The sequence below is a fragment of the Anabrus simplex genome, chromosome 1 (assembly GCF_040414725.1).
Source record: "Anabrus simplex isolate iqAnaSimp1 chromosome 1, ASM4041472v1, whole genome shotgun sequence".
NCBI classification, from domain to species: Eukaryota; Metazoa; Arthropoda; class Insecta; order Orthoptera; family Tettigoniidae; genus Anabrus; species Anabrus simplex.
In genome coordinates, this window is record NC_090265.1 from 536,452,869 (window position 1) to 536,469,666 (window position 16,798).

At 38.0% G+C, this 16,798-nt stretch overlaps 1 protein-coding gene across 2 annotated transcripts in view; it reads right to left on the reverse strand.

Annotated features, from left to right (window-relative positions):
* CalpC (calpain-C) overlaps nt 1–16,798 on the reverse strand; it is a 459,003-nt gene that overhangs the window by 51,673 nt on the left and 390,532 nt on the right. Inside the window, exons 6-10 of one of the 2 annotated variants that reach the window (XM_067135486.2) lie at nt 14,707–14,781; nt 14,031–14,200; nt 6,912–7,084; nt 6,678–6,772; nt 3,258–3,371 (exon numbers count right to left, since the gene is read on the reverse strand). In XM_067135486.2, coding sequence (XP_066991587.1) covers nt 3,258–3,371; nt 6,678–6,772; nt 6,912–7,084; nt 14,031–14,200; nt 14,707–14,781 — 627 coding nt within the window. The remainder of the gene's footprint in view (nt 1–3,257; nt 3,372–6,677; nt 6,773–6,911; nt 7,085–14,030; nt 14,201–14,706; nt 14,782–16,798) is intronic. The other variant, XM_067135487.2, reaches the window with a different exon arrangement.

Consider the following 16,798-nt stretch of genomic DNA (forward strand, 5'->3'; position numbering starts at 1 on the left):
ATCAGTTGCTGAGTCTATTGCATGACATTCCTGAAGATATGTCTGATGTAAAATGTGGTCCAGATATAAAGGACCTAAAAAGAGAAAATGCATACGAAGCTTATGACCAGTCAAGTGATAACTCGGAAAGCAGTGATTCATATCACGCTGAAAACCATATTGTTCAGGCTGAAGGTAAGTTGATATTAGTACGAAGGGCATACTATATTGTTTTACACTTTATTTGTTTTCTACCCAAATGAAATACATTACACATCAGTTCTTACGTCTACCTTCTCAACATAAACTCCTTGTAACTGTATGCACTTTTATCATTGATGTGTCAGTCTCTCCAGACCTTCCTGAAACCATTCTTTTGGACTGCTGCGTACCCATGCCTTGACATCTGTGTCCAGTTCTGCAAAATCCGCAAAACAGCGACCACGTAGAGGTTCCTTCACATTCCCGAACATTACTTCTTTGGTGGTGGACTGCCCCTGAGCTTCCATGTCTCATCACCAGTCGCAAGCCTAGCCATGAAGTCAGATGTATCTTGATCATGGCATTGCAAAAATCCTCTGCACACTTCCACACGTCACAGCTTTTCATTTGCAGACAAGATTCTAGGCATCCAGGTGGATGACACCTTCAGCTAATTCCCGTGGCTGCCTCCATTTCCATAAATGTGATGCATATTTTTCCTTGGATGGCTTGTTTGACCTGGGCAATGTTGGCTGGTGTTGACACTGTCACATTTCTTCCAGAACTGGTTCCCTTGTCCACTGATGTGTGCCCTGTTTTCCAACCGTCCACCCAGTTGTAAACTCTCTTCCGTGACGGCGCATGTTCTCCAAAGACTGCCACCAAGCGCCTGTGAATTTCTGCAGTGGTCACACCTTCATTCCGTAGGAACCAAGTCGTACAGCGCTGTCCCTGACTGTTGCTTTCCATTTTGTCTGCTCCTACGCTGACAGTATTGTTATGAAATGGCTATAACGAGTGCAGTCGTTGGCCTCTGTTCGTGTGCTGCTACCAAATGGTGGAACAAGACACTAGTTACACGTCACCACCTTCAAAGGTGAAACGTGAACTATACCCGGACGTACCAAAAATAAAGTGTAAAAACAATAGAGTACGCCCCTCGTATTATTATAACTACCAGCATAACAAGTTTGATGTAATTCCTTGATTTATGCCGTATTCAGATTATAATGATGCTTTGCATAGGCTGAGTACTGACGAGTTTTTAATTATTCTATTACAGACGTAGAAACAGTAACCCATAAATCATGGTATAATAGGAGACGCAACAACCAAGGTAAAAGCCTCCCATGGCCAGATAATGCGCTATTAGGTACTGATGGCATCAGGGAGCGGACTGTAGCAGACTGGGAAGATGACACTTGGTTAGATTGCTCGCCATACACCCTTGAAAAAATCCAGGACTTACTCCATATTCAAAGTGGCATGTTTCTGATGATAGTCTAATGAGTGGGTGGCATCTTTTTATTGATAATTCAGTATTGAAACTCATAAACGAATGTACAGAAACAAAGGTAAAATGATAATAATGAGTAACCGTGCGTATCGATAACGAAAATATAATAATTTCAATAGCGGTCAAAATGACCGCATCGGCGGTTTGAGGTATACAATATATTTCGGCGGTTGTAGTGTTAACCAATTGTGTAACATTTTCTTATATGAGGATTAAACTCTCTCTTTTGATACATGTTGTTCTATCAATTCCCATTCTATTGATCCTGTTAATGCCAGTTTTCTCTTAAAATAGAAGTTACCTCTTGGTGCTGAGAATAGTGCATATTTTCTTATTTCCTCATATTTGCATTTTCCTGTACCTACCACACACACCTCCGGGTTTCCAGCACCTTCCTGATACTCTGCTGTTGAATACTGGATTTATGATTTTTTTTTGTACTTGTCCAAGCTCAAGTTTTTGAATGACAGAGCATGGCATGGTCATGGGTTTCTGACTTGCAAGTTTGAAAGTATAATGGCGAATGATCTTCTGTAGTTAAAGTTGCTTCCTAAATTCCACCATACGTAACACTAGCAATACAAAGGTATGTTTGTCCCTGCATTACCAACTGGGGTCTGAGAAGCCCACTAAGAAACTTTTGTTTACTTTGTCCTCAATCACAAGTGAGTTATATGGATATTTTATTTCATTAATTAGATCTGCTTCATCCAAAACTTCATAAAGGTTAATTGATTCCAGAGGTAGTTAAGTTTGCTGAAAATTGCATTAACTATATCCATTTTTACATGTACATCAGAACATTCTTTTTTCTAAGATGATTTAAAACTTACCTGCGTAGTATGATGATGCAAGGAAAATTGAATGACAACACAATTATGCAAAAAAATAAATTGAACCTCGAAACTGTGGCGAACATTTTCATCAAACAATCGACTGTTCATCAAGACACTCTTTATGAGTGAGAATTAGAAATTGCTCAAAAATTTTGAATTTTGTACTAAAGCAGATTTTCAGTTTCTCTTTTTTTGATACTAGTAATAAATGCCAAATTTGAGGCAATTCTTATTTTAAATTCAATTTGATATCATTCTGTGAGGAAACTATACTATTATGTTTTTATTTTACCTTAAGATTTTAGACATAATTTGTACTTACTTTGCTTACATCCTTTTAATTCACATATATTTAAAATGTAAAATCTCTTACTTTTTCATTATGAAAACACACCTTTACCTTTTATGTGGACTTTATGTCCATTATATGTGACTTCTGTTTGCACTCATTCATTATTGTTAAAAAAGACACCTCAAAACAGTAGTTTATGTTTTCCGTAAATTATTGCTCATTCAGAAACACCTAAAACTGCATTTTCATGAGAATTAAATTTAGACATTTTTCCAGAACCTTCCCCTTTTTGGACTGTTGAGTTTTTACAATTAGTTTTACATTGCACTGACTCAGATAAGTTTAATGGCAATAACGTGATAGGAGAGGGCTAGGAGTAGGAAGGAAGCAGCCATGCCTTGCTTGAGGTACAGCCTGGTGTAAAAATATGAAACCATGGAAAACCATCTTCAGGGCTGTTGCATTGGGGTTCAAACCCACTATCTTGCAAACACAAGTCGATAGATACGTGACCCAAACTGTGCAGCCACTTGCTCAGTTGGACTGAGAGTTAGAGAACTCCCCGCTAATGTACAAAACCTGGCGCCCCTGCTGCCGGTATTACGCTAGGTCACTGCTGGAGAAACTTGTTGATCGTACTGAAAGTACTCACCTGCCGACTATTTGTATACAGAGAGTTAACAAGCGATTTGTTCTTCTTAAAAAACTGCTTTCCAATTGTTTCTGAATTATTCTTTGGTAATGAGTATGCTGTGAATCCAATAACCTGTAAACAGAAGTAGAAATGAATTAGAAAGGATGGTCAAAAAGTAACACACAAAAATGTGTACTCTTCTCTGTTGTTAAGATATTGTTTAATACTGAACTTAAATGGAAGGTACAGAACATTTCAAATAGATGACATATTAAAGGGTAACCAATCTTGTAAGAATGTACTGTGTTAGATCATATATCATACACCTGCACTGTATTTATTACAGTGCATTCAATTTATTATTATGTTTATTTGTGTATTAATTTGGTTATATTAGGAGCTGGAAGGTCTCCAAATTGGATCCTGTACATAATCTATTTTGTACAGAAGTTGGTCATGGGACACTTTATGAGTCACATATGTGTCAACAGCACAGCCAGAAGGATGACAACACCATGCTAGCTACATACCCAAAAGTTATCTTTCAAGACGTCTCTCACAGGATGACTACACTGGAGATTAAGAGTGGCAAATTGCTCTCTCGTGATTGGACAGCCAAGTGGGAAGGAGGTGGTCTATATATGGTCTAGTGTGCTATTTCCATTTCAACTACTGGTTAGAGTCACTACTCACTGAATAACAATATTCTATCATTTATATATGGTAGTATATATAGTATGTATTCCATCGCATACCTTGTTGTGTTTCATTTCAGACTTTCTACAGCAGGCTTACCAAGATAGACAATCTGTTACCTATGGATAGCAATAACTACATGGTCAAGAATAAAAAGTGCTTAGTAATCTATGGCCTGGTTCTAAGGTATAGATAAGCAGTGTATATTTGCTCATGCGGAAGTACAATTTAACCAAGGGATAAAATCAGTTAATGCGAAAATGTTACAGTATTAAAGTGAATGAATTCAACTCAAAACTAATAAAATAAAGAGGAATTATGACCTACACCAGTTAATAAAAAAATGACAAATATAAGGAAGTCACATAAACAATAAAACTGACAGATGACCTTGAAGAATTGATCTCATTTCTCAAAAAACAAGCTGAAAATTTAGCTCCATTGAACCCTCATAAAAAACATGCCTGGTGGAGCACAGAATATGATGAAATTCATAAAGAGAGGCATTAGGCATGGTTAAAGTTCCAAGCCCATAAATTAGAATAAAAATATCAGAAAAAATTCTCGCAAAATATTAGCAAAATTAAGAGAGAATTTCATAAGGACATCATAAATTCCATTGACGTAAATTATCATAACAACAATTCTAGGGACTATTATAAAATTTATTGGAAGACAACTACAAAAATATGCTCCTCCTACATTAATGTTGAAAGATGAAAATGGAAAAATGACACATAGCAGTAGTGAAAATGTTGAGATTATACCAAAAGCATTCAGTAAACTTTTGAACTGTGAAGAATCTGAGAAACTATTACAAATTACTACAAATACTCCAATAAAAACCAAATTTAATAACGCAGACCCTCCAACATTTCAAGAATATAAAAAAAAAAGCACTAAAAGGACTTAAAAATTTTAAGGCATGTAGAGAAGACCAGGTTTTGTAGAGATGTGGAAATATTCAAGTAATATGGTTCGGATTTCTTTACGCACGGCTTTAACAAAAATTTGGATCAATGAACAGCTTCCAGAAAATTGGACAACAGCCTTAATACACACTCTTCATAAAAAAGGAGGTGAGTAATCTGGATAATTACAGAGGATTGTCTATCTTGGACTGCACATACAATATTTTTGCGAGATCTTATATGGAAGGATTAAAGATCAAATAGAAAAAGAGTTAAGGAGAATACCAAGGAGGCTTAAGACCCTGGAAAAGTTGTGCTGTACAGATCACTCTAAAATTAATAATGGCATACTACAGAAAACAAAACAAGCCTATAGTAATAACATTGTTGACTTTAAGGAGGCATATGATTGTATACATAGACCTTCAATTTTTTTAAAAAAATACTGAATTTTGGACTCCATCCTAAATGAATTAAACCAATAGAACTTACTTTAACTAATACCATATCAAAAGTAAAGTTTAGAAGAGAGCTTTCTGAACCATATTTTATTAAAACAGGTTTAAGACAAGGAGACTGTTTAGTACCATTACAGTACTATTTAATGTGCATTAGAATTTATAATAAGAGAATGGTATAAGGTCAACCCAAAGAACATAAAAGTTGGAAGTTACAAACAAAATTTAAGTTTAAACTGTTTTGGATTTGCTGATGATTTTGCTCTATTGTCCAGCAATATTCACAAAACTCAACACCAAATTAAATTTCAACAGGGAATAGCACAAAAAATAGGTCTTACAATATCCTTTGAAAAAACTGAGATCATGTTTACACATCCCCCACTGGTAAATAAAATAACAATTGTTAATAAATTTAAGTATTTAGGAGAAATCATAACTTATAATCGTAATGAGAAACCAGCTTGGTATAACAGAATAAATATATTAAACAAAGCAAATTATATTACCAAGTCTAAGTACAATTTAAAAAAAAAGCTTATTGATAGCAGCAAAATCAAGACATTATAAAACAGTCACACAGCCAGAAATAACTTATGCTAGTGAAAGCATTTTTAAAACTACTAATACAGCTTAAACAGACAAAATACTTAAGACATTATTATTATTATTATTATTATTATTATAGGACTATACGGAGATATTTTTATAGACATCAGTAAAATACCGACTTATTAATATACCGGGCGAGTTGGCCGTGCGGTTAGGGACGCGCAGCCATGAGCTTGCATCCAGGAGATAATGGGTTCAAATCCCACTGTCGGCAGCCCAGATGATGATTTTCCGTGGTTTCCCATTTTCACACCAGGCAAATGCTGGGGCTGTACCTTAATTAAGGCCATGGCCGCTTCCTTCCAACTCCTAGGCCTTTCCTATCCCATCGTCGCCATAAGACTCATCTGTGTCGGTGCGACGTAAAGCCACTAGCAAAAAAAAAATTATTAATTTTGCAGTTTGTTTTACATCACAACGACAGACATGTCTTATGGCAGTGATAGTATAGGACAGAGCTTGGACTGGGAAGAAAGTGTTTGTGGCCTTAATTAAGGTTCAGCCTTGCCCGGTATGAAAATGGGAAACCACTGAAAACCGTGGAAAACTTGTCATGGCTGCTGCCAGTCGGGTTTGAACTTATCATATCCTAAATACAAGCCCACAGCTAAGTGTCCCAAATCACGTAGCTAACTCTCACAGTATTCTGTTTTATTCTGCCGGTGCAGTATTATAGAATTCTGTCCATGGACAAATGAATGTACACAATTTTCGCAATTTAATCCCTATAACCTGAAAGCACAGAATATTTTATTCCATACCTTTGGCTCCATGATGCTGTGCTGGTTGAGCGAGATGATCACCTCTTCCATTTCACTTAGTATCAGGTGAAGCTGAGGGTTGATGTGAAATGTATCTGAAAGTTACAATGTTATATTGGAGACATGATTCTGATTTAGTCATCATCATCTACAGATTAGGTCTGTGACCGGAAGATATTCCATTGGCATAATTACAGGAAAGGCACCTCTTACAACTCTGTTAAGACCACTGACCTTGATTATTCCGACAGCCACCAGCAGACACACCTCTCTGCCAGGCTCCTTGGTACAGCCGCATCTGCCAGGTGTTTTTATGGTGGAGTGATGGTTCATCACGACTTGTGTCACTGTCCAGATGTACTACTTCTAGGTGTGTGAAAGTCTTTACAAAGTCTGAGTAGGAGATCCTGAAATAACACACATTACATTACATTTCTGATTGCCACACACATATAAGTGTCAATATCTGGTGTAGTTCTATAGTAACAAAAAGTATTATTTACTTAAGTCTCAATGTAAGGTACTAAGATAATGTTCTACTCAACAAATATATGAACATATCATTACCACAAAAATTGTAATAATTAAATATCCATTTCACAAGAGCAATTACTGTGAAATCAAGTGTGCCTTTCATCCTTCCATCTTTTCCTGATCTGCTGTATCTCTCCTATTTTCCTTTCACCTGCTTTGTGAGGACTTTTTTTTCTCTTTCTTATTGCAAGTCCATACAGCATCCTTTTACACATACACATCCTCTTCCACCTATTGTGTAAATGTCATGGGAGACATTCTACAGTGGTAGAATGTAACAGAAAAGGAATGGAAGAAGTACTGGTAATTTGGATCTTTTGAAAAGAGAAAGAGGACATTTTTTTTCTGCTAGTGGCTTTACGTCGCACTGACATAGATAGGTCTTATGGCGACAAAAAGAGGAATTAAGAGGGAGAGAAGCTGGTGGGTTTTTGTGCAAGAAATGGGTTAAGGATGGGCAATACATGGTTGAGGAAGAAGAATAGTAGAAAGATACAAGAAATGTATGGGAAAACAGAAGGACAAATACAGTAATTGATTACTTCTTGATCATCATCATCATCATCATCATTTCCCTTTTTCCAGCTGATGCCATGTGAGGGCAAATATGGTTCATCTCCACTTCATCCTGTCTGTCCTCCATTCCTCATCCAACACACTGTTCCAGTCCAGCTTCCATTGTCCTATGCAGTTCTTCGCATAGTTTATCCATCGTAATCTTGGTCTTCTTCGTCCTCTTTTCCCTGTTATCTACCTTTCCAGTGCTTTTCTTGGCAGTCTTTCTTTTTTCATCCACTTGAAATGTCCAAACCATCTCAATCTGTTCTTTTCCAGTTTGTCATTTAGTTTATTTCACATTCAGCTCTTTTCATGTGTGTTCATTTCTCAATCCATTCCCCCTTGTCTTCTGTACCATACTCCTCAGGAATTTAATTTCAATTGCCTACACTCTTCTCTTATCTCTCTGAGTCACTCTCCAGGTTTCTGCTACATATGTTATTATAGGTAAGTAAGAACCCTTGCACATTACTTCTTTAGCCTTCACTGGTACATCTTTATTCGTATTAATCTCTGTATCTGGTGGTAAATGGTATTCCCCATTTTTATCCTACTAACTTCCACATCCAGTCTTCTATTTTCTGTCAGTTCACTTTCCAATTATTTAAAGTATTCTACTTAGTTCCTTGTCTCCAAATTTGATAGCTCCTTTTCCTTCTTTATTTCCTTCTGTTCAGTACATTCAGCTGTTGTTGAACCACCTCCTCATCTTCTCCCCAGATCACATATCTTTGTTATCTTTGGACTGAGTTAGAAAACTGTCAAGACAACCAGATGAATAAAGAAATTGTTCTATTGGATTGAAACCTTTATTTATAGAAAATAAGAACCTGCAATATGCTGGTTAGCATAACCATAACATAAGTGGTGACCGTGACAAGACGAATATCAAGCTATTTTAACTATGGAGACAACTCAATGTGAGCTGGAGCTAGTGATAACATTACATAAGGTGGCAAGGATGGCAATTGACTAGCCTCAAAGGTGAAATTGATAACATCCAGAGGAGATCTGATGAAAAGAAAAGGGAAGTTCAGGTTTACTTTTCTTTACTTTGGAAGAAGAATGAAGTGCTCATGCAGCTGGATGATAAGGTCCTAAGTCTAAAAATTGACATCGGCCAAGAGGATCTGGTTGGCAAGTGTAGACATGCCAATTACTATCAACATCAATTTCTTGATATAGAGAGGAGTGGTGATAACATTCTAACTCCAGTGTAGATCTTGTGAGCAAGAGAAAATTCAAACTACCAAAATTAGAACTAAGAAAATTTGATGGTGATGTGAAACAGTGGCTACAGTTATAGGGTCAGTTTGTAGAAATAGATAAAGATCCAGATACTGCACTGGAAGATAAGTTTCAATAGTTACTGCAAACTACTGTGTAAGGGTCTCATGCTCGTGAAATCATTGAAAGTTTTCCACCCATTGGGGAAAATTATGCGAAGGCTGTAGAATGTTCAAAGAGCAGGTTCGGTAGGGATAATCTATTAGTTGAAGTTAATGTACTGTAAGGGAGTTATTATCTTTAGTTCTTCAGAAAACTTCCACTCCTGGTAATGATAGTTCAATGCGTAGCCTTTATGATAATTTGGAATCTCACATAGTGTCACATGAAACCGTAGGTGTTAAAACAGATAAGTGTGCATCTTTGTTATACCCTTTGGTAGAGTCATGTTTGCCTGGGGAGTTTCTCAGGGCATGGCAAAGAAGTTCCAACCACCCCCCCCCCCACACACACACACACAATTCAAAAGATAGGTTAGACATCTCATGCTATCTCTGGAAGGGGAACTAGAAGCAGAGGAATTGATCAGTTTAGCAATTGCAGGTTTAACCCCACGGCACTTAACGTCGAGAGAAAAATCCCTGACCTGGCCAGGAATCAAACCCAGGCCCTCCAGGGGAGAGGCAGGCATGCTACCCCTACACCATGGGGCTGAATTGCAGGTTTAGGAAGTAAATAATAACAGAAGTAGAGACCAACTCAAACTATCTGAACAAATTGCTACTGCAGAGGAGAGGAGAGGGTACTGTATATTTTATGGAGGTCAACATGATGCCCTGAATTCTTTTAAAACACAAAAATGAGGTCTTTCCATAGAACGGGAGGTACTAAAGAAGAAGGATGGATGTTTTAAGTGCTTTAAGAAAGGACACTGTCAATAAATGTAAAGCTGTAGTGTAGTGCGGTGCATTGTTTGTTGTACGAGTCAGTGTTCTGAAGTGCCCTGATTACCTCAGAAAAAGCAAAGGTATCCAATAATACTGTTGAATGCAGGCAATCCATACAGAAGGATGAATAAAAGACAAATTCATTGAGTAACATGGTATTTCTTAATTTCCTTATGTTCTTTTAAAACTTTGGTTGTAAAGATAAAAGGTATTGGTTCCTTCTCCTCTGTTTAGAGCCTTAATTGACTCAGGATCCCAGAGATCCTATGTTAGTTGCCATTGAGAACAACAACAAAAAAATTAAACATGGTCTCTTTGGTGGAGTGGAAACAAATTTTGATGTACATTTATATTGCTAAGTAGACACAAAGTCTGGATGGAAAATATCAATGTAATTTAGAAGTATTACATCAGGTTTTCATTTGTGATGACATCCCTTCAGACAAGAAAGGACCTTTATTCCTTAAAAATGTGCATATCTCCAGGTAGCAGATGATGGAGATGGAGTGGAAGGAGATGAGTAAAAACTGGCTCTGAATGTCACTGTTTACAGTGTAACTCCTAGAAAAAGGATATGTGTTGGGAAATCTAAAGATGAGGGAAAGATGAAACAATTATTGGAAATTGCAAAAAATGTACTAGAGAAACAAGAAGATGTGTTTTATACTGTGGGAAAAACTGAAGCAGCAAAACTACACAGTATGGATTGACTTCAATTTGTACATGCCAACAAAATGATCAGTGACACCCTTTACAAAGGTTTGTTGAAGCATTTGTCTAGAATCACTGTCTGTCACTGACTCTCAATATTCAGCACAGAAAGTAGCAACCTTATACTAGTATAATCCACAACGATGTTCCTATCCATACTATAAGTACATGTATATAGAACCTTAGTCCATTTGCCTCACACTCTCCTAAATTTACTAATAATAGCTGTCATACTTGGCCTACAGAAACAAGTGCTATATCATCTCCAATCCCATCTACAGTGTCAACAAATGTATACCTTCAAGTGTCTTTGTGGAACAACCTTTCAGCAAATACAAAGATGTAGTCCACTTTCTCCCAAGAGGTCAAGGCTTAGCAATAATTTTAACTATCAGTTATTTCATTATGTAAATGGCAAGTTATTTAATGCTAAAAGTCACTTAATAGGCCTTAGTAGCAGCTGATTGAACACTTAGCATGCCCCAATGGCATATTTGACAAGCCTCTGACCAGCTGGACGAGTCTGAGAGAGGGGGGTGCATCTTCGCACTAAGAGAGGCAGGTTGGACATATCAGCGCATTGCCACTAGAACCTTTCTGACTACACTGTACATAGAGTTGGACACAGAGGGAACATGAGGACACACACACACGTGAGTCGAGAAAGTTCAGGTCAACCCAATGGACCACCAGCAGGAAGGATTGTTTCATCACGTGACAGGCAGTAACCAGTCCACGAGTGATGCTGTCGCGGCAGCTGGGGATATGCCTGTGCCCGTCAGTACTATATCCATGCAGCTACCAGCACAGCAGGATCTGAAGTCATGGCATCTCTTATGATGTCTATCATCATGACCTGAGCACTGCCAAGCATGTTTGAACTTCTGCCCGGAATGAGCAACATGGCAGCTTGTGGATTAGTGTTCAGCGATGAATTATGATTCTGTCTGGAGACAGACAACCACTGAATTTGAGTCCACAACATCCTGGACAGCACAGTAATCCATATTTTATTGCAGAGTGGCGCACTGCCCCTAACGAGAGGTGTCATGGTATGGGACGACATTTCCTATGATTCCTGCTCCCCATTGGTGGTGATTGAAGGAACCCTGAAGGCACGGTTATAAGTTCAAAAAATTCTGCAACTTTGTGGTGATTATTGTTTTAAGAGGAAGTACAACTGGGCAACCATCTTCTGTTAACACTAATCAGAGGGAATAATGTGGAAGAGGTCCAACACTTAGAAAAATGAAGGTATCAGCCAAAGAAAGACAAGGGCCATGAAGGATGTGAAAATGAAAGATTCCATAGGTCTCACAAAGTGAATACCGTCAAGGTCAGAAAAGAACAAGGGTTGACTAAAGGAGGTCGGAGAAAAAAGATTAAAGCGAGGAGCCTGGCACAAGTAAGTGGAAGCAATGCCAGACTCGGCAAGGGGAGCACGTTCCCAAGTTCCCAAGTTGAGAACCTCTGATCCCCCTTTTAGCTGCCTCTTATGACCATTGAGGGATACCATGGATGTTATTTTACCGTCCCCACCCAGAGGGGAAGGAAATTCTGTGACCATGTGTACTTCTCTTCCTTATTTTTCAGCAGTATAATGCCTGGTCTTATACAGCATGGATATCTCAGGCCTGCTTTTGTGATGTCAACATGCTTCCTTAGCCAGCAAGGTCATTAGACCTCTTAACCATAGACAATGTTTGGGACCAGAATGGATGGTAATTTTGGCCAGCGAAAACTATGGCAGGTTTGGAGAGTCTTGTGCCAGCTGTGGCAGGATTGCTGCTTTTAGCAACAGGAATTTGATGTGGTCCAACACCATGCTATGTTATATTTTTAACAGTTCTGTGATCACAGTCATGTTTATTTTACATATTCTTACGATTATAATGTAACTGGTTTTATGTTCCACTATCTGCTTTTACAGAGTTCGGAGACACCCAACTTTGTCCTTTATGTGCCAATAAATCTATCAACTCGATGCTGATGTATTTGAGCACCTTCACCTACCACTGGACTGAGCTGGGATGGAACTTGCCAACTTGCAGTCAGAAGTCCAGTGCCCTTCCATGTGAGCCACCCAACTCAGCCTATAATATGCAAAGAGGCATTGGAAAACTATCAAAAAAATTCTGATAGTTAAATTTAAATTTGTAATTATGAAGTATAATTTAACAGTATAACCAACTGACATTGGAAACAGAAGAGGGGGCAGTGGGGGGACAGGGGAGATGCAGTTAAATTTTCTTTGTTTGCAATTACACTTTGATAGGAATATCAGGAATATTAGCTATACAATGAAAGTACATTCACACTGCTATAAATACAATAAATTTCTTGTACGTAGACATGAGAAACAGGGAAGGATACAATAGCAATTACAGTTTGACAGGAATATCAAGAATATTAGTTGAACAAGCAAAATTGACATAGTTAATTAGCTGCTTTGAAGCAGATAATTGACCAGTTGTAAGTTTATTTCCAATATACAGGATGTTTGGGAGATAAGTATGAATATTCTTTTCTGGTTATTTGTAGGCCCTGAATACATATGCCATCAAAATAATATTGTATTTCAAAAATTACGCCTTTGTTGGCGAGATGTAGTGTTTACAGTGCACTATGTCTTCTGGTATGGGCTAGAATAAATTTGTTACTCTCATTGACCTGTCTCAGTCTCACCCTTGGCTTTGACAATATGAAAGTGACTGAGGTATGAACGATGCTAGTAATACCATTTCTTATGCAGCCAGTCCCTGTTATGAATGGTGTGAAAATATCGCTCATAGTGTCAGTTGGTGAATGTATTTCAGTGGGTTTGGCAGACTGATATGTAATAGAAACTTCTGGCTCGGTGAGGAAAGCAACGGGAAATTACATCATTCATCATTTCCCCAGTACACCTCTTCAGTGATGCCTAGGCTATTTATGACAGCTTTTGGCAGAGTTGTGGAGGATCAAACCAGCCTTCGGGCTGAATACCCAACATACATACAACACATTTCAAAAATATAAAAATGAAGTTGAAAATTTGATGTTTGTAGCGCAGGTACAAAATTAGCCAAAATTCATTACAATATTTTCCAGTGTGAAAACATTTGTTTCTTGTATGTAGAAAGTTTTCATACGACTTACCTGAAGCTGCAGTGCAGTGATGTACTTAGAAGTGCTTCTTACACATTATGCACGCATACTGCCTGAACCACAGTACAGTGGGTAGTATAAGCTGAGAGGTGAATGAAGCTACCACCTACCTCACCCCTAACTCAGACAAGCCATTTGCTAACTGTGAACATTCATCCCTACCTTCCACAAGGTTATTTGTACTTATCTCGCAAACACCCTGTACATCTCTCAAGTTGTTGGAGCTCACCAAAACTCTCCCTCACTCATGTGTCTGACCGCCAGGCGCTCCTTCTCCTGGGGAGGTACTTCTTCCCAATCCATAGAATCTCGTGCCCAGGCTCCAACATATTCTCCTCCAGGACCCATGGGATTCCTGAGTTTCACCAGCTGAACAGGCTCACCACTGAACGTCTCCACCTGCAAATAACAGAGTATCCATATATATATAAGATTTCTAACCAATAGTAACAGCTGGCAAAGTATGAGTCTTTTTCTATCACTAGATTAAAAACATGCCCAACACTCTGTCACCGAACACAAATTCAAGAACAGTTCAGGCTCTATGACAAAATAGTAATAAAAAAGACTATTGTCAGTTACAAATATTCAGATGAATTATAAAAACTGGTAACATGTCATGTTGTTTTTAGTTGATAATAGGTCAAAATACCTTCTGTTATGAAATAGGCTGATATGGAACCAAGAAAAGACAAATGGACGAGAGAGAGAGAGAGAAAGAGAGAGAGAGAAAGAGAGAGAGAGAGAAAGAGAGAGAGAGAGAGAGAGAGAGTGAAGCTGTTGACAGCAAACTCCAGGTACTCTGCATGTCTTAGAATTAACAGTAACAATAACCACTACAACAACAACAGCCTATGGTTTAAGACATATTGTCTGAAAAAGTATTGTCATAATTCTTTACTTACCCTTTCTACAGCATATAGCCGATAGTTTGTGCCGATGTGAATCCCATTAGCCAACTTCTCCATCTGATTCCGCAGCTGAAACACCGAAAGAGAATGTCACAAATAATACAATAATGTACGTTGATACTGATAGTGGGTTATGGTTCTCAATTCGGGAGACAGGGATAAGTAACAATCCTTGAAATTCGTGGGCTGACCACAATGATTTAGTCTGTAAGCTGTTAATAGTCTGTTCCCAAGATAGCGGATTCAATCCCTGTTGATGTCAGGGACATTTGAGAATCTTTAAAAGTGATAATTTTGGAGCTTTGGTTTCCGGTACTCTGAATAATTCGTGCAGTACAAAGTGTATTACAGTATTTGAAGTCTGTGAAGCTCGGAGCAAAACTATGCTATGCCATTTAGGCAACACATGAACTATAAGGGTAAAGCGGGTTGCATTCTAAGAATCTAACTGGGGTATTTCCAGGTAAGTATGAAATGATCATTTTGTCCGGCTCCTTGGCTGAATGGTCACTGTACTGGACTTCAGTTAATAGGGCACCGGGTTCGATTACCGATCTCGCTAAGGATTTTAACTCCGTATGGTTGATTCCTGTAGCTCGGGGACTGGGTATTTGTATTTGTTTCAGTATGCTTCTCTTTATCCACACACATCACCATACTATCAAACAAGCAATAGTGAATACATCTGTCCACATAGCATTGGCGTAAAGAAAGACAGCCGATCGTAAAACTAAGCCAAATCCATGTTTAGTGCTGACCCTCATAACTTGGAAAGAAAAAAAGCAGGAAGAACGGAATTGTTATTTTACTAGGCGGTCTGAAACACTAGTTGTGAAAATGATGTATATAACATGAAATTGGATTGTTTAACACTGAATTAAACTTATTATTCGCACGTTTCACGATAAGGACACCAGAATTTACCTTGAAATGGAAGCTTTTTTAACAAGCTCACACAGGCCAGGTGTGAAAATATCGCTCGTAAGGTCAGTTGGTGCATGCATTTCAGTAGGCTTGGCTGAATGATATGTAATAGCAACTTCTGGCAAATGCACACCAGACAAATGCTGGGGCTGTACCTTAGTTAAGGCCACGGCCGCTTCCTTCCTACTCCTAGGCCTTTCATATCCCACGGTCGCCATAAAACCTATCTGTGTCGGTGCGACGTAAAGCAAATTTTTTTAAAAAATGAATGGAATGAATGAAGTCCCCGTATAGCTGCGAGGATAGGAATTATACCGTCTGCCGAAGCCTGTCGCACTCATCAGGAATAATGATTAATGACTGGCATAGCGTAGTTTTGCTCCTATATGGCGTCAACTCTAAAGATCTGCTCCAGGTCTTTCCGAAGGCCACACGCCACTGAATTTTATTAACAAACTAATAAATCTACGGTCACACAATTCTCTTACTTAAACACTTAAAATATGCTAACTGAACATAAGCGTTCGGATTCGATCACGTAATCTTGCCCATGCGTGACAAACGCATAACCAAATCTACTGCCAGTTAAGATCACGCTAAATAATGTAGTAGCTAAAACATTTTCCATTGGAAGACAAGCCTTCAAACTTATGGAAAAGTAAATATCGTCTTTTAAGTTACGAAGTCCACATAGTTTACCAGATTACGGGATAAACGATAACGATTGGTTGCTTAAGAGACTCAATGTATTGGGTATGACTGAGTATCATTAATCGCAGTATGTAACCTTTTAAGGATATTAAATCTGCGGGAGAACAGTTGAAGATGGTAATAATTTTATTTTATTGATTTTACGTCCCAATAACTACTTTAACGGTTTTCGGAGACACGCGGTAAAAATGGTAGACTAGGACATTTTGAAACAGATACGGGATATTCCAAGTGAAGTTGGACAGCAAAAATAATTATATTTTTAATTTAGAAGTGCCTTTGTTCTACAATCCTCATCATATTAAATGATGAACATAATGTATTTGTCGGCCAGTCAACCTTTTACAGAAATAGGATTAACTATTAAAATGTAACTATTTTCGGTTGTAAAGATAATATTATATAAAATGCAATAATAACTGTTTTAGGGATTTAATTATTTATTAACATG